This window comes from Podarcis melisellensis (assembly GCF_964234715.1).
Source record: "Podarcis melisellensis genome assembly, chromosome: Z".
NCBI lineage: Eukaryota > Metazoa > Chordata > Lepidosauria > Squamata > Lacertidae > Podarcis > Podarcis melisellensis.
The window spans coordinates 9,119,511-9,137,763 of record NC_138547.1 but is presented as its reverse complement, the minus strand read 5'-3'; the positions used below and the strand labels follow the sequence as shown (position 1 = coordinate 9,137,763).

The 18,253-nt window shown below is 45.4% G+C and overlaps 2 protein-coding genes across 14 annotated transcripts in view; one reads left to right on the top strand and one right to left on the bottom strand.

Moving 5' to 3' along the window:
• SLC31A2 (solute carrier family 31 member 2) overlaps positions 1-18,253 on the bottom strand; it is a 766,698-nt gene that overhangs the window by 312,701 nt on the left and 435,744 nt on the right. The gene's annotated exons all lie outside the window — the stretch shown is intronic.
• CACNA1B (calcium voltage-gated channel subunit alpha1 B) overlaps positions 1-18,253 on the top strand; it is a 331,532-nt gene that overhangs the window by 158,053 nt on the left and 155,226 nt on the right. For 10 of the 13 annotated variants that reach the window (XM_081896241.1, XM_081896248.1, XM_081896247.1 and 7 more), the window contains exons 8-10: positions 6,319-6,434; positions 14,579-14,635; positions 15,934-16,008. In XM_081896241.1, coding sequence (XP_081752367.1) covers positions 6,319-6,434; positions 14,579-14,635; positions 15,934-16,008 — 248 coding nt within the window. The remainder of the gene's footprint in view (positions 1-6,318; positions 6,435-14,578; positions 14,636-15,933; positions 16,009-18,253) is intronic. The other 3 variants (XM_081896250.1, XM_081896249.1, XM_081896239.1) reach the window with 1 other exon arrangement.

The following is an 18,253-nucleotide window of genomic DNA, read 5'->3' as shown; positions in this document are numbered from 1 at the left end:
ATCTAGTGCCCCTGCCTTATTTCACCCCCCCTTTCGCCCTGCCATGCTTGTCTCTGTGCCATTGGGAGATGTTGTGCCATTAACATATATCAGCAGAGTAGAACTATGTCTCTCTCCTTGGACACCGTTCTACAGGCAGCAACAATAGGTTCCAAATTTAGCATTTTGCAAAACTCATCCATCTCTTTTGGCCTGCTTTAATGTCCCCACCTGGAGAATTTATTTCAGCTCAACACCTGCTTCATTTGCCAGTTCTGAATGAGCAAGGGGCGGGTGTGTGTGTGTGTGTGTGGTGTGTGTGTGCGAGATCTGGCAAATGAGTCTTGCTGGATTTGTGCTACTGGCAGGGACACCTTGTACTCTTCTCCCTTTGGGGCCAATTCACAGGTCAAGTAACAGTTTGGCAAGGAAAGATGCCAGCGGAGGCTGCTCCATTAGGGCAAAAGGGGCACTTCTCTATCAGTCCCTGGGTGCCTTCAGCCACTCTCCACCTGTCTGCCTTCTCATTTACAACCAGTCCAGAGTGTAACTCTGCCTGTCAGCTTCTTCCTCTTTAGTCTCAGCATTGCCCCTTTGGAACTCATCAGGGAGGAGGATGGAGGACAAAACTGGAATTTGTTGCCTCTGTCTGTCACTGGCTCTGGTGTTGCCTAATCTGGGCTCCTTGCCCTACCAGTCCAGTGGGCAGCAGCCACCACGGAAAGACCCACAAGTGAGTTCTGTTACAAAATATAGCACTCTCCCCAACACCTGACAGGGTTCTAGTCACCCATTCCCTCTTCTTGGATACTCCATTCCATACAGCCACGCTTTCCCATTTTTCTTTTCCAACTGATACTCAACATTTCACAACATTTTCTCCTTCTTATGTTTTTTTATTGGAGGGTTATTTTATAAGGTTTCCTTTCAAGCTTTCATCCCCTATAGTGATTATTTTAAAATTGTGCTTCTGCCTCCCTGGCATTTAGGGAATGGTTGCAGCTCAGCAGCAGAGCATCTGCTCTGCATGCAGAAGCCCCCAGTTTCTGTCCCTGGCATCTCCACATAGGACTGGAATCGCCCCCTGCCTGAATCACTGGAGAGTCACTGCAGTCAGTGTTGACAATACAGTAATGCCTCCATGAACGTCTGCCTTGTCTAGCGCCCATTCCGGCAAACGTCCGCGGCAAACCTGGAAGTACCGGAACGGGTTACTTCCAGGTTTGCCACATGTGCAGAAGTGCTACATTGTGCTTCACGCATGCACAGAAGCACAAACCGCTTTGCGTGTGTGCGCAGACGCAGCACTTTGCCCTGTGTCCTTTTCGGCTAGCGGCTAGGGCTCTGGAACAGATCTCAGCTGCAAAATGAGGTACGACTACTGAATCAGAAGGACCCAATGGTCTAGTTCAGAATAAGGCACTTTCTTATGTTATTCTGTGTGTGGTGGTACCTCTCTCACAGTGGCCCAACTTGGCCACTCACTGCCTGAGTTTGCTGTTAGAGGGCAGGTCATGACGACTTAGTCTTCTGTTTTCTCCCACAAAACATACTTCAAGTTTGACCCATTGGATCAAACCTGGGGCCTGTCTAGCTGCCTGACGACCTGCCTTTCTGTCTGGGTCTACTTCTCTGTTCCCCACTATTTGCCCTTTGGAATATTTGCTTGGCAATAGGCCGCAAAGTATTTACTTGGCAACACTTTCTGGCTTGGAATCTATGGGCATGCTCAGGAATGATGTGGCCTACTCTGAAAATGAGGGACATTTGGACGCCACACTCTACAAGCCTGCCTTCCAGAATCCATTTTATATTGGGCCCAAGTCCCTCCAGAGTCTAGGCCAAGCTGAAATGGATTTGTTTTGGCCTGTGCTTCCCTTGAGCTCCGAAGCTTGCTGCTTATTAAAAGTTTAAATTTTCAAAAGGAACCCAAGGCATCTAACAAATCCAAATGTCACACAATACAGTGGTACCTCTGGTTGCGAACGGGATCCGTTCTGGAGCCCCGTTCGCAACATGAGCAGAACGCAACCCATGTCTGCGTGTGCACGGGTCACGATTTGCTGCTTCTGTGCATACGTATGACATCATTTTGAGTTTCTGCACATGCACGAGCAGCGAAACCCGGAAGTTACCCTTTCCGGTACTTCTGGGTCGCCGCAGGACACAACCTGAAAATATTTAACCTGAAGCAAACCTAACAAGAGGTATGACTGTATTAAAATATATTGCGGTCCACCTCTCTAGCCCCAGTTGGAAGATCTGAAAATGGACATTAAAGAAAATAACCACCTGCCTCAGAAATCAGTGGAAAAAAGAAAGTCAGCCAAAGTATTTTTTTTTAATAATATTTATTAAAGTTTCAAAAAAAGTTACAAAAATGAAAAAACAAAACAAAAAAACAAAAAAACAAAAACAAAAAATGAGCAGGAAATACAAAATACAGAAAAATAAAAACAATTAAAAACATTTCCTTTTTTCCATGTCTTGTTTTTCATTTACTTGTTTCCCTGACCTCCTCACACCTCCCTTTTTTGTATTCTAGTTCAATTAAATATTTCAGCAAATCCTTTTCAGCTTAGTTTTATCCTAATAATTTATCTTAGGTAAAAGGTAAAGGTACCCCTGCCCGTACGGGCCAGTCTTGACAGACTCTGGGGTTGTGCGCCCATCTCACTTAAGAGGCCAGGGGCCAGCGCTGTCCGGAGACACTTCCGGGTCACATGGCCAGTGTGACATCGCTGCTCTGGAGAGCCAGAGCCGCACACGGAAACGCCGTTTACCTTCCCGCTGGTAAGCGGTCCCTATTTATCTACTTGCACCCGGAGGTGCTTTCGAACTGCTAGGTTGGCAGGTGCTGGGACCGAGCAGCGGGAGCGCACCCCGCAGCAGGGATTCGAACCGCCGACCTTTAGATCGGCAAGTCCTAGGCGCTGAGGCTTTAACCCACAGCGCCACCTGTGTCCCTATAATTTATCTTAATGTACTATAATTTTACATTCTCATTTCACCAATTAAAAAATCAATTTTTACCTAATCTTTTATATCGTTTCTGCTAAAACCACATTACTTCATTCCAACATCCTTCTAACATTCCTGGATCTTACAATGTTTCTGTAAATAAATTTTAATTTTTTTCCAATCTTCTTCCACCAACACTTCACCTTGGTCTCGGATTCTGCCAGTCATCTCCGCCAGTTCCATATAGTCCATCACTTTCATCTGCCATTCTTCCCGGGTGGCTCAAAGTTTTTTTTTTTTTAAGCCACCTAACAATGTAGTGACGGGCCTTAGAGACACCTCCCTTGGCCAGGCATTTTGCAGGATGCAGCCACCACAAAAAAAGCCCTGGCCCCAGTTACCACCAGCCATGTTTCACAGAGGGATCCTGGCTTTTAATGATAGCCCTCTCCTACATGCATTTGTTTAACCCTCTTTTAAAGCCGCCCCAGTTTGTGGCCATCACTGCTTCCCGTGGGAGTGGATTTCGTAGGTTAACTATGCTCTGTGTGAAGAAGGACAATCTTTGATCTCTCCCGAATCTTCCAACTTTCAACTTCATCGGGTGTCCACAAGTTCTAGCGTTAATGAGAGGGGAAAAAAACTTTTTCGCTGTGCAATTTCTCCATGTCATGCATAAGTTTGTACATTGTATCCAGTGCTCCCTCCACCCCAGAAAAATAGGTGCTGTTTCTCACCATGAAGTTATTACAGTAAGTGACACACTTTTTAACAGCAACAAAAAGAGATGCTGGTACTGTGCACTCTTGAGTATCCCCTGGAAAAATAAAATCACTGCTTGTATCATGTTACATCTTAATCACCTTTTCTGTAAACCTCATAGTGCAGCCACACTGTCCCCTTGATGCTGCCCTTTTCTGAACCTTTCCCAGCTGCACAATATCCTTTTTGATGCGAGGTGACCAGAACTCTACACAGTATTCCAAATGTGGTTGCACCATAGATTTGTATAATGGCATTATGATAGCGGCAGTTTTATTTTCAATTTATTTCCTAATGAGTCATAGAATCATAGAACTGTAGAGTTGGAAGGAACCCCAAATGTCATCTAGTCCAGCCCCATTCTGTGCAGGAATCACAGCTAAAGGATCTCTGACAGATGACCATCCAACCTTAGGGGAAACAATTTTTTTGGGGGGGGTAACAGAGGCAGGGTTCCACTCTTGAAACACATCTTAAGTGCTTTTAAACATGTGTTTCTGCATTTCCATTAACAAACTTTCCTGGAAATGGGACAGGACTGAATTACTCCCACCCACTCTGAAAACAGTACTGTTTTTGAAAACCAGTTTAAGCCATTTTTATGGTAAGTTTGTATATTGCTTTGAGATATATGTAAAAGGTAAAGGTAAAGGGACCCCTAACCATTAGGTCCAGTTGTGGACAACTCTGGGGTTGTGGCGCTCATCTCGCTTTATTGGCCGAGGGAGCCGGCGTACAGCTTCCAGGTCATGTGGCCAGCATGACTAAGCCACTTCTGGCAAGCCAGAGCAGCACAAGGAAACGCCGTTTACCTTCCCACTGGAGTGGTACCTATTTATCTACTTGCACTTTGACATGCTTTCGAACTGCTGGGTGGGCAGGAGCTGGGACTGAGCAACGGGAGCTCACCCCGTCGTGGGGATTCGAACCGCCAACCTTCTGATCAGCAAGTCCTAAAAGGTTATAAATGAATGAATCTGGCATACTGGTTAGAATGCTGGACTAGGACCTGGGAGGCTTGGGTTCAAATCCACCCCTCCTCCCAGTATGAAGATCACTAGGTGACCTTGGGCCAATTACTCTCGGCCTAACCTACCTCACAAGGTTGTTGTGAGGATAAAATGGGGAGGAAGTAGAGTTGCATGCACCCCCTTGAGCTCTTTAGAGGAAAGTTTGGATAGAAATGTAATAATAAATACTTATAATGTGATTTTAGTGGGTCCATCCATTCCTTTGGAGAGGTGTAGATGCATCTATTGACCTTTCCCTGTCTACCTGCCACAGTCCTGTCCCCATCACCTGATTTATAGCAGGTAATGCAGGTCACTGGCACAAGAAAGACATCTCCCTCTTAACCAGGCAAACTCAGTATGCAGGCATTTGCTCCTTCCTAGCTGTCAGATCCCTTTCCTCTTCTCAACGGAAAATCAAAGCTGAGTGATGGAGCCACCATCTGAAGCACTGAACCAGAAGGGAGGGCATTCATTTTAAGAGAGTGAGAATGAGAGAAAGAAATGCTTGCTGAATGCCAAGTTGGGTGTTTAATGCTCAAGAGGCAATGCTGCCTTGTACCCTGAGCCGAGGGCCAGGGGTTAAAGGAAAGGGGAGGTGGGAGAAAGGTAAACACGGGGCCAGGAAGTGCTGGTTGCCATTAACAGAGTGCCGTGGGGTCGCTTGGAACACTTTGGAGCTGCTTCGGTGCAAACCCTCCAGGCTAAATGGAAGTGACAGTTTTGACAGGAACAAGGAAGACCATGATTAACACCCCTCCTACCTGCACACATACAATGGATGCATGTATATGTGTTTGGATCATAGGCTTAGGACAGGAGCCGCAAGAATGACAGTTGAGAGTAGTTGTCAACTGGCCTCTGCAAAATAGGGGCTAATGATTTTAGGGTGGGTATTTGGAAAGCAGTTTCCTCCAGAATGTGTGGTGTAGCAATTGCAGTGCCCTGTGAGTGGGATCTGGCCACACTGGATGCAACGTGGGAAATATGTGAGCAGGGATCCTTCTGCCTCTTCTGCATTGCAGCCTCCAGCTAAAAATATAAGTAGACCCTGCTGAATCAGGCCAAAGGCCTATCTACTCCAACATCTTGTTCTTGCAGTGGCCAGCCAGCTGCCTCTGGGAAACTCTTAAGCAGAACCTGAGTGCAACAGCGCCCTCCCCACTTGCAATTCCCACAATTGGCAATCAGAGGCATACCGCCTTTGAGAGAACCATAGAACCATGCTGGCTCCGTTTGCACAGAGTTAGACCCATGAGACTAAGTGCATGGCAGCTGGTACATGCCAGCCATGTGTCTGAGCCCAGGGGGCGGGGCAGTGATGGAGGCTTTCCATGCATCCTCTGTGTTTGGGCAGGGATATCAAGCAGTCCTTGAAGTATCCTAGACTCAAGTCATTGTGGACTTTATAAATTTATGCAAGAACCTTGAACTTTGCCCAGTAATATATGGGCATCTAATGCAAGCTTTTAAGCCCTTGGCTGATGTGCTGCTGATAGCCTCTCCCCATCCAGAGCCTAGCTGTTGGAATAGTTCCCTGGAAATCTGCTGGGAAACTCAAAGATGGGCAAGAGTTGTATTGTTTTGTCCATTTCCTTCCCTGCAGTGAGTTTGCCAAAGAACGAGAGAGAGTTGAGAACAGGAGGGCCTTCCTGAAGCTCCGGAGACAGCAGCAGATTGAAAGAGAACTCAATGGCTATTTGGAGTGGATCTTTAAGGCAGGTAAGGAATCAAGGGTCTCTGGCTGTTTTGTGTTGGGAGGCGGGAAAATAAATAAGAGCAACCCTCCCCATCTATGCTGTGGGTCCTTTCCCTTAAAAATCCCCTGAAGTGCAGCTTATAAAGGAAACCAACAAACCACATCATAAAATGAACAAAGTCACATTTATCAGTGAATTAGATGATGTGCACTAATTCAGAACTCAATCTGACCCACCAAGCCCAAATGAATACAAATTTAAAAGTTGACTTCAGCTCCCCCATTGATGTCCCCTCTATTTTCCTCCCTCCTTTGTTGCTCCCAATAAAACAACTTTTCCAGCTTTCATCCCTTCTCCCTATTAATAAATAAACATAATCCATATCTCTTCTTCTCTGTCTGAAAGTCTCAGAAGCCATCAATATGTTCCACGCTGTGGTCCATCCTGTCCCTTTCACTGTTCTTATTTCCAGCTTCACGCTTCAAAGGGGGGTAGGGTGATGTAATCTCAACAAAATCTATATCTCCTCTCCATTCTCCCCCCTAAACTAATAAATCTCCCTGCAGTCCATCCTGCCGATGCTCAGTTCCATTACCTCCAACTCCCCAGTTTACTCTCTTCAGAGTGTGTAACAGACAGTCCATCCAGTTGTTACATATCTTTTTTACCTTTACTATTTTTATTTCACAATACGAAGTTCCAGGGGTGGTCAAAATCCCACAAAAGTCCCTCAAGGTTGTTACTGTCTGTCACCTTTTAGGCAGAGTCCTTAGTTATAAAATAAATCCATCGCAAAGATGTATCTTTAAAGTCCACTCTTCCTGAAGACTTTACATTCCATTGCTTTAGGGGAGGGTAGATAACACAGATCCCAAGAAAAAAACATGACTTAAAATATTGCCTACCCCTTGCCTTTCACCGTTCAAGCAAAGCAGAAATTAGTGTCTTTCATTCTTTCCAAACAGATGATTTTCTCCTGCAACATAAATCAGGATCTTTTTTGTGGGGGGGGGGTGCCTCTTTCCACTGCGGTAGCTTGCTGAGGCTGTCCTTGGATGGAGCCATTGAGTCCAGCACCCTCACCTTCTTGCCTGGGAGACAGGGCTTTCCACCCCTTGCTGGTTTTCCAGCTGCCTCCTGACTATCGTGGAAATCTTAATTTATTTCTGGTGTCATGCAGCCGCTGGGTTGGGTAATATCTCTTGTCACATGATGAGGCAGGAGCAGAGATTTCTGGGAAGTGGGTCGCCATATCTCCAGTTTTTTCTCCTCCCTTGTTGAGAGCAGTCAGCCTTTTGTTTGCTCCACACAACTCACAGCAACTCTTCCCAGTTGATCTTGCCCCAATGAGGCAGTTGTGAGAACTGAAGGTCCACACCTCCCACTCTCTAAGGACCACTGCCCCGGTTCCTTCCCCAGCAGCCTAAGACTCTGTCATGTTGTCTCTTGTTCTTCCACCCTCTTCATTTCTCTACGAGTTCTGGGAGACCAGGGGGGAGGGGAGATGGTCACAGCAGGAGGGGGAGACTCCCTGGATTCTTCAGCAGCCTGCCTCATCTCTGTTTCCTGGTCCCTCTCCTCCCTGCCTATGAGTCTGGACCGCTCTCTGCCTCATCCTCTTTCTGCTCACTAAACCTTGTTGCTTCTTCAGCTTCTGACACCTCCCAGTCTGCTCCTCTTCTCCCTCTGACCACACATTGCCGTCCCACCACCAATTCCCTGGGTTCCCTTGGGGGTTCACCAGCTGCTGCCTCCTTCCACTCCGCTGCATCCAGCCCATCCATGACACCACACTTGCGTGAAGCCAACATCTCCTCCACCCTTTCCATGTCTCTTCTGGTTCTGGGTGACAAAGGTTCTGGGTGGCTTGTCACCACAGGAGGGGGAAGACACCAGTCTGATTCATCTCTGCCTCTTGGTCCCCCTCATCCCATCCTCCTGCTTCTGATTCTGGACTCTCTGCCACAGACTCTCCCACCTCACTAAGCCCTGTTACCTCTTAAGCTTCTGATACCTCCTCCAAGTCTTCTCCTTCTTCTCCCTCTGACCATTCATCTTTCCCCACTACCACTCCCTTAGCTCTGAGCCTTCTTCCCTTGGGGGTTCTTCAACTGGTTCCTCCCACCATTCCCCTGTTTCCAACCAGTCCATGACATCCACCCTCCTTCTCCCCAGGACATGCCTCTCACCACCCTTACTTTACCACCTCCTTGAGTGTTTCTGTCTAGCTAGAACATGGCCTTGGACACTGATAATACCTCTTGCCTGTCTGGAGAAAGAGGTAAATTAACATTTGTTACTCCACCCCCCTTTTGCTTCTAGCTCCACCCAATACAACTACGTGGCTCCTAGTAGGCTTCCCATAACAGAACAAGGCCCACAGGCTGAATAAGATCACCCAACCCTGCTGTACAGCCCAATTAGTTCTGCCCTTTCTTTCCATTGTTGTGTCCATATATTTGTATATAAGGGACTGTCTAGCTCCATTCAGATCAAAAGCAGGTGGAGGGGTGCATATGGAATGGTTGGGCTATTGGAGCAAATGTCAGTTTATATCTTAAGTGGTCCTTGGAAATGGGCAGCTTAGGACAGCCTTCCTGATTGCTGTTGCTCAATGAGAACTGCTTATAATTAGCAAACCTCAGTTTATCTCTGCACAACAACTCTACAGTTTCCCGGCATTCAGGAAAAAGAGCCATTCATTTTATATTCACCATTCATAAAATGTACCTTTGGTTTGTTGATAGCTCTGGCTCTGTTTCCAGCTCAGAGTAATAGCCACTACCGCAAGTGCTTTATAATTTATATGGCAGTGTTTGAGTTGTTTCTGTTTGGGATGTGTAGTTTTTTTTTGTATTTTTTATTGCAATGTAATTTTTAGTCTTGGTTGGGTTGGGTTTGTCCTTAGATCAGCCAGGCTGCAAGGTGGGTTGCCGGTAGCCCTCTTTTGAAGATGAGGGTGTGAGACTGAAATAAAGTAAGATGGGGTCATGAGATGAGCTCTGCTGGATCTGGCCAAATGCCCATCAAGTCCACCATGCTGTTTTCGCAGTGGCCAGGCAGGTGCCCTAGTGGGAAGCCTGCAAGTGTAACCTGAGTTCAACAGCACTCTCCCCACTTCCGATTCCCAACAACTGGCAGTTAGAGGCATACTGCCTCTGACAGTGAAAGCAGAACATATACACCGTGGCTAAGATGCACACACTAGTCTCAACTAGGGCCAGGGCCTTTTCAGTACTGGCCCTGACTTGGTGGAACACTCTGTCACAAGAGACTAGGGCCCTGCGGGGCTTGACATTTTTCCGCAGGGCCTGCAAGACAGAGCTGTTCCGCCTGGCCTTTGGTTTGGACTCAGTCTGACCCTTATGTTTCCCTCCTCTTATGGTTTTGATCTATGGACTACTATTAAAATGGGGATGCATTTTAAATTGTATTTTAACCTGTATTTTAAATTGGTTCCCCCCCCCCATTATGTTTTTATTGTAATTTTACTGGTGTTAGCTGCCCTGAGCCCAGGGTATAAATAAAAATTTATTTATTATTTATTTATTATTTATTATTACAGCTTGCCTTGCTAGGTCAGTCAGGAAATTTTATTGTATTTTACTGGGTGGTGGAGGATTGACCTGAAGCCCATCTAAAGAGGGAGCCACATCAGTGTTAACAGTGAGGGGAACTGCTAATACTGACACTGTGCACAGTGAAAAAGAAAATGGGGTCAGCTCCCTATGGCATCATCAACATTTTACCCACACAACATTTTACCCACCCATTTACCCACTGGGGCCTTCCCTGCTGCAAACGTGCCACCTCCCTGCTTGAAAGTAGACTTGCCATATTTCTCGCTCTATAAGACGCAACAAACTATAAGACGCACCCAGTTTTTGGAGGAGGAAAACAAGAAAAAAAATATTCTGAATCCCAGAAGCCAGAACAGCAAGTGGGATCACTGCACAGCAAAAGCAGCGATCCCTCTCACTGTTCTGGCTTCTGGGATAGCTGCGCAGCCTGCATGCGCTCCATAACACACACACATTTCCCCTTACTTTTTAGGAGGGAAAAAGTGAGTCTTATAGAGCAAAAAATATGGTAATAAGAAGCATTCCTTTGTAGCCAGCGAAACTTCTTGAGGTCATTATATGGTGCTCATAGTTTGCAGAAATGTTCACATGCCCGAAAGAGTTGGTGACTCCGGTCCTGGAGTCTTGTATCCTGAAGTTAAATAGTTGACTCCAGTTAGTATGATGCAGTGATTCAAGTGCTAGACTAGGTACCTGGGACACCAGGGTCCAAATCCCCACTTGGTCATGAAGCTCACTGGGTGACCTTGGGCCAGTCACTGCTTCTCAGCCTAATCTACCTCTCAGGATTGTTGTAAGAATAAGATGGAGAGGGAGGAGTTCCAACATGTTCCACCTTGAGTGCCTTAAAGGAAAGGTGGGATATAAATACAACAGCAACAACGGAACTATTATTATTAGTATTAGTATTAGTATCAGTATCAGTATTAAATAAATAACAATAATGATAATAGAAGTAAATGACTATGCTGCTGACAGTTCTATGAGCACAACAGAACCTCCTTCTCCCCTCTCCTTCCCCCATCCCAAATTTGCTCTGGAGGGTTGGTGGGTATGTGTGGAATCCTGACTAAATTTGGGAGGAGTGCACCAGTGGAGGGGGGGAGGAAACATTCTGTTGCACCCATGGAACTCTGATTCCTCATTGTCAATATCTGTATCTTCTTCTTAGCTGTTTCACATCTGGCTCATCTTCCCAGATACTCTCCATCAACAAGCCCTTCTGAATGAGTCTCCAGTCCTGCATCCATACAGGGGCAGTCCAGGGAGCCATGGGACGGTTCCTTGCTGTCCTTCACACAGACCCAATAGTTTTTGAAGTGTGGCTTCCATTAAATTGGACTTAGAGTGGGCCAAACACTTCTCCTGATCCTGATAGTGGCTTTCCTTTTTATATGGAAAAATAATAATATTAAGGGCCTTTGGGTTTGGGAGTTTGTTGTAGAAGTGGCACTCTGACAAGTACTGCCTAATGTTGATTCTGCACCTGTACAAGGTCAGTCCTTCGGGTCCTACACTTTGGAACTCCCCAACCATTGATATGACACAGGCATTATCACCAGCTGCTGCTTTCTCTCTTCCTAATCATCTCTGCCCCTTGCTTGCCAGGGAAAGAGACAATGAGCAAGCAGGCAGTGGCATCTAGTGTCAGAGCATTCCTTGCTGGCACCCAGGGCAGGTGCACTTGTGCCAGAGTGTGTGCAGGGTGCACTGTGGGGGCAGGGCATGACACTGGAGTACACCCCCCCCCCCGCTCACTGGAGTTAAGCGGGGTCTTGATGCACTGCCTTCTCAGTGGGAAGCCCAGCTGGCCAAGTTGGCCAACATCACGCTGTTTTGAGGGTCACATCCATGGCACCCTGTACACCCAGCACGGCTTTTAAGAAGGGGATCCTGAAATCGCCACTGCGGGGGGGGGGGTGAGCTACCACTTCACACACACACCCCATATAGGGAAGAAAAGACTAAAGGATTCCACCCAAGGCCATAACCGCCAAAGTTGTGACAAATTGCTACGAGGAACACAAAACCTGCCAATACAGGAAAATTTCTTCCTGGTCCTTCAACAGCAACCAGTCAAAGATCATAGCAGTGCCCGCTAAACAGGAAGAAAAGGTTAACCTGCAAACAAGAAACATTAAACAGAGGGAGGGTAGGAAGGGTGAATCTCCAGAGCCGACTGCCTGGCTATTGTCGACTCTACCCCTTTTTAATAAATGGGGCTGGCCCCACCTCCCAGCAAGAAACTTGATTACTGAGGCTGGGCGTGAACCTCCAAAAATTAACATGGAGAGGCAAGCCAGCCGCTGTTTGCCAGTAAGCTCCCTGGGAACTGTAGCACCGTGCGCGATCCCGCAAAGGGCACCCCCAATGTAAAGTGTGAATGCTCATTAATATAAATATCAGAATACAACATAAATCACCATAATGCTGACGTACGTGACTGTGTGACCTGGGTGCCTGCTCCGGCTACTATGCAGGTGCTCAGAGCTGATGGGCAACTTCCAAGCCCATGAACAGAAAAACATCAAAAGAGCCCAGCTGCACCAGGCCAAAGGCCCATATAGCATTCTCTTCTCAAAGTGGCTACCTAGGTGCCCTGATGGGAAGCCCATCAAGCAGAACCTGAGTACAATGGAACTCTGCCCACCTGTGACTCCCAGCAACTGGTTTTCCCAATATATCTTCTCTGGCAGGGGGATGTGGTGTGACACAGCAACGAACATAATCAGACATAGGCACTACTCCACCTCTTTCTGCACATGCATGCTTCTGTTGCCCCATGATTTCCCCATGAAAACAGCAGGAAAGTTCCGTATGCCAGTATACCACCCCAAATTTCATCACTTGACGTGATTTTCCAGATTAAGGAGGCTCTAAATGGATTTTTATTCTGGAATCGGATGACACAGAAATGAGTGCTCAACAGACACTATATTGCATTAATTTTCCAGAAGTGGCTTTTATGTCATCTGAGAGCTCAAATATAATGTGGATATTAACAGCTAGGGAAATGTCGGGGAAATGGAATAAGCTTCTGTGTGAATGCAGCCCTGGTCTTCAGTCTTAGGGTTCTTTATCTTTAAACTGCACTTGGACATTCAAACAGAGGACTCTTTCAAACAGAAGACTGGCCTGTATCAACCCTTCTCTTCAAAGAGAGGCTTCTGCTCTGTAAGGCAGGACAGTCTGTGCTCCGTTACACCCCCCCCACCGCCAGATTTACTATGGATTTAGAAAATAATAATCATTGGCTATATTTTAGCTTTTTCGTTTGACACATATGCCCCCCGCTTTTTTAATGACACTGCTGTTGTTTTGTCTGGAGAGAAATCCACTAGTCCAATCTTTCCCCAGGCATTCAGTGTCCTTTGTTCCCAACATTTAATCTAAAATGTTGCTGCTGAGTCAATCTCTAAGAATTTAAAGATGCAAACAAATGAGATGAAATCTCTATATCCTTCCTTCCTAGAAAAAGGACACAAGCCTTAGAAATACAGAATAAGCATAGTTATGACCTGAGAGAAACCCATAATCTTGCATTAATCAGAGCTCAGGGCAAAAGGGGGTGATGTTCAGAAGTCATTGTGTACATCTAGCAGTAGCACTTGACGATGTGGGTAGGCAACACCAACTGGGTGGCTTTAAAACCGGACTGAACAAATTGATAGAGGGTTACACTATCAATAGCTAGTAGGCATGATGGCTATTCAGAGTCGGCGACACTATGCACCTGGTGACCAGGTTCTAGGAATCACGGGTGGGGAGAGGCAGCGGTGTAGTGTGGGTTGCCAGCACCTGGGGCCACATGGAGGGGCTAGGTGGGAGGGAAGGAAATGAACAGAGTACGCACATGCATTCAACTGCCTAACAGCATCTGCGTCACCCATGAGATCACAGACACAGAAATAATTAAAAAAGAGTTGTTCCATTGTCTGGAGAGGTCACTTACTGGTTCTCATGGAGATGCCATTTTCAATGGAGCCCAGTAACGCAAGTGCGCAGCTGTAATGAGGCAGCACCAGGTGTTGAAATTTTACGCCTCTAGTAATTTTGCATCTGGGGCAACCACCTGTCTGTCTTAATTTACATTTCTTACTTCACTATTACTTTTAAATATCATAACTAATGTCTCTCTTCTTTATCTTCTTTGCAATATTTCATATATTCCTCCTTACAAAACTTCTTGCAGTCCTACTAGCGTAATTTGTTGATTACAATTGCTCTTCAAATAGTTCACATATTTATTCCAATCTTCTGTGAATCTCTGGTCCCGCAGGTTTCAAATCCTTCCTGTCGTCTTGTCCAATTCTGTGTTAGTCCATTAACTTTGATTTGATTCAGTGTTAAATGGATTGGGAATCAAATATCTCCCTCCTCTCCTATCCCTGGCCATTGGCCATGCTGACTGGGGCTGATGGGAGTTGGAGTCCAACAACACCGGGAGGACCACAGCTTCCACATCCCTTCCATTGGGGAAGAGTGATAGTTGTTGAGCTGACTTTTGATATTCCTGACTAAGCAGGGTATATATTTTTTGAAAGTGTGTGCACTTTTGTTTTTACTGTTCTTTCTCTGTTTCCAGAGGAGGTGATGCTAGCAGAAGAAGACAAGAACGCTGAAGAGAAGTCACCCCTTGATGGTAGGTTGCTTTGTGGTGCTTTTGCCTTCTTTTGCATAAGGTTTGTATGCTCTGTGTGTGTCTCAGTGGCTTTTCATGAAACAAAAAAGGGGTGGATGCTGTGTTTGTTGCCTGGAAGTGCAATAAAATAGTCCATTTCAGCTTCTCTCTGTTTCTCATTCAGCAACCCCCCCATCACAGATTCAATTCACCACATTTTCGCAGCAATTTGTGTGGGTTTTTTTTTATAAAGAAAGACTTATAATACCCCCCCCCCAGCATTTTAGTGTGAGTTTCTCAAAACGAACAAATTTTCACAAGCCATTTCCCCAGATATAATGCGCTTTTTGTAGGCTGTTTTCACAAATGTGTGCATTCTTACGCACACTATGCATTTAGTGTATGTTATTTTCAAGAAAACATACACCCTTAGGCACACTTTACCCTAAGATAATGCATTTGTGTTCACTTTGTTTGGTAAGAGAACTGCATTGCAAAATTTAGAGAAAGGGCAGATTTTGAAGGACAGCTGTGTTTCAGTTCACTTAATGGTTCGTGAAGTGCAAATTAGGCACTTTCTCATTAAAATGAAAACAAACTCAGATTTCTCCTCGCATCCCAAGCTGGATGTCCCAAGAGGCATTTGATGCAGCAGCAGTCAGGCTTGCTATGCTGGTGTTCCCAGCTGCCAACCCTGAAAACTTGAAGGATGGATAACAATATTTGAATATAATGTGGACCTGTCAGTGACACAGAATCTGTAGTCCATCTCAGGATTCCTTGACATATGTATTCAGGCACTGAGAAGCAGACACCTGTGCATTGTGCATTTGCTGTGGGGAATTCTGGTCTAGCTGTAGGAGAGGCATAGGTCACACCCACAGCACAGAAGCATAGAATTGTAGAGTTAGAAGGAACCCCAAGGGTCATCTAGTCCAACCCCCTGAAAGGCATTTAGAGCACTCACTATACATTTAGAGTTATACCTATACAGTCCCAGGCAGCCATATTTACTTTTACCATTTCCCCAAGATAGAGAATTGCAAAGCTTTAGTGCTGTGGATGTAGTCCAGCAACATCTGTGTGCTTCTGTTGCTTCTGATGCCCCTCCAAGATAACTGGGAACTTCTGTCTCCTTGCTGCTCTTGGCATCTGGCTCATAAGATGTTAGAATTCACTAAAGTTCCATTAAAAGACTTTTCCCTCTTCCTTTTCTGACTGTCTTTCCTCCTCTCGTGTCTCCTCTTCCTCCTCCCTGCTGTCTCCCTTTCCTCTGTTGCTGTTCCCTTCTCCCCTTTTCTCCTCCTGTTCACTGTCAGGGAGGGCCACTTCTGAAGGCCCAATCCTGCGAGGCATGGCAGTGGTGGAGATTAGCGGCGGAGGCACCTATAACAGTGAGTTGACGGCAACTTGTCAGGGTTCTAGAGGGCATCAGTTGTGGCTTTAAGCTCCTGAGCACTATAGGTCATTCACACCTAGTTAGTAACATCATTGGTCTGGCTGATCAGTGACGACTCAGCAAAGAGTTCATCTTGAATGAGGATGACTGTGGGCCAGATTACACGAGACTTGGATAGCGCAGTTTTGTCCTTCAATGCAGGGTTATGGTTCACAAATTTCCAGTGTGGAGTGATCAGGGTCCTGGGATGGGTAATAGTCCTTTAATGTTCCATTTTCCCCACTGTGGTCCTGATCTAGATTGGGATCACCTGCAATTACATTGCCCCCCAAACTCCCATTGAAACCAATGAGTGGGACCGATCAAGATTAGTACTTCAGTGTAAGGCAAGAATGGGGGACCTGCGGCCCTCCAGATATTTATTTCTTTATTCATAAAAATATTTATATACTATGATTAATAGATAAACAATAAAACAATAAAATTGTTTTATTGTTTATCTATTAATAAAATATATATAAAATATATATACTATTAATCATAGTATATATTGTTTTATTTAAACAATAAAATTTTTAAAATCAGAAATCAGCTAAATACAATGGGAAGATGTATTCTTAATGGCCTGCGTAAGCCTCTGACAAAATAAAAACATTTTCATTGGGCACATTAAAGTTGATGCAAAACACTACTAAACCTTAGGTTACGTAAATACAATCCTGGTAACAACACACAATGTAACAGGCTTCTTTTTGACTATGCAACTTCTATTTCAAACACAATTCAACATGTAATATCTCACAAAATGTAATTCCTTAGATCAACACATGATGCAAACAGAACATATCAAGAGAAATTAAAGTCCAATAGATGGTCAGGAGATAAAGTCCATTCAGTTCCTAAATTGGCATATTGGCAATAACCACAATATGGTATGCTTATCTTATGATGTTCCACGTATCACTGCTTTGAGGATTCTTACGTTCCTTGTATGTAGATATGGGTAATTTTGTTCCATCAGTTGAATTTATTTTGTTCCATGTTTCTGTTGTACAAGAATATGAGTTTGCATGGCTGACGAAGCACAGTTGGGCGAAACAAGGTATTATCTCGGAATCTTTGTCGTGCCATACCTTCAGGTTTTCCATCTGATTCTCTTGATATGTTCTGTTTGCATCATGTGTTTGTCTATGGAATTACACTTTGTAAGATATTACATGTTGAACTGTGTTTGAAATTTAAGTTACATAGTCAAAAACATCCTGTTACATCGTGTGTGTTGTTACCATGTTAAAGTTGAAACAAAAGGTGCCTGCTAAATCTTAGTACTGAGCCAATGACACTAAAGACTCAGTTTCTTGTTATCAAATGAGCCTCACCAACTCAGGGAACAACCAGTGATGCTTCAGCAGTTTATCTCAATGATTGAGGTTGGATATGAGGGTTCAGGAGGTCACTGAGATACACTGGACCTATGTTATTCAGGACTTTGTAGATTACTACAAAGACCCTGAACCTGGCTCAGAAGTAGATGGGTAAATGTGCAGATGTTTTAATAATGGTGTTACCTGTTGTTGGCCAGGTGGCATCTGGACCAGCTGGAGCTTCCAAGCCAGGCCCAGGGGGTGCCCCACATAGAGTGCATTGCAGCTATCCTGCCTCAGGGTTACCAAAAGAAGGACTACAGTGGTCAGGCGATTCCTGTCCAAGAATGGCTGTAGCTGCTGAACCAGAGTTAGTAAAAGGCACTCCTAGCCTCTAGTGACAAAGATGTATCCAGTAGTACAGATTTTGCTGGACTGCAAATCCCATCAGCATGGCCAGAGTTCAGCAATAAGGGAAGCTGTATTCCAGCAACATTGGAAGACCAAAGGTTCTCCATCCCTGTCCTACACTAAAGTACCTACCAGTCTGGATTGGGCCTCTCATGCTGGCAGTTGTGTGTGTGTGTAAGTTTGATGAGCAAGTCTGACCCATGTGGCCTTTTGGGGCAAGGTTGCTGGTATCTCAAAGGGGTCTGAATCAGAGAGTGAATCTCAGAAGCCTTGGTTTTTTTAAAAAAATCTCTGTCTCTAACCTGGAGCTGGATGTCAACCTGACCTTCCACGGAATGAAGACTTGGAGGAGCAGGGAGAGTCCTCCTTCACCAGGGCTGCCTCAAGAGGATACTCTTGAGGAGACCTTGAGGTGGGTCCCAACAGAAGAGCCCCCCTCAGAGGATCACGCCCCTGGATCATGTT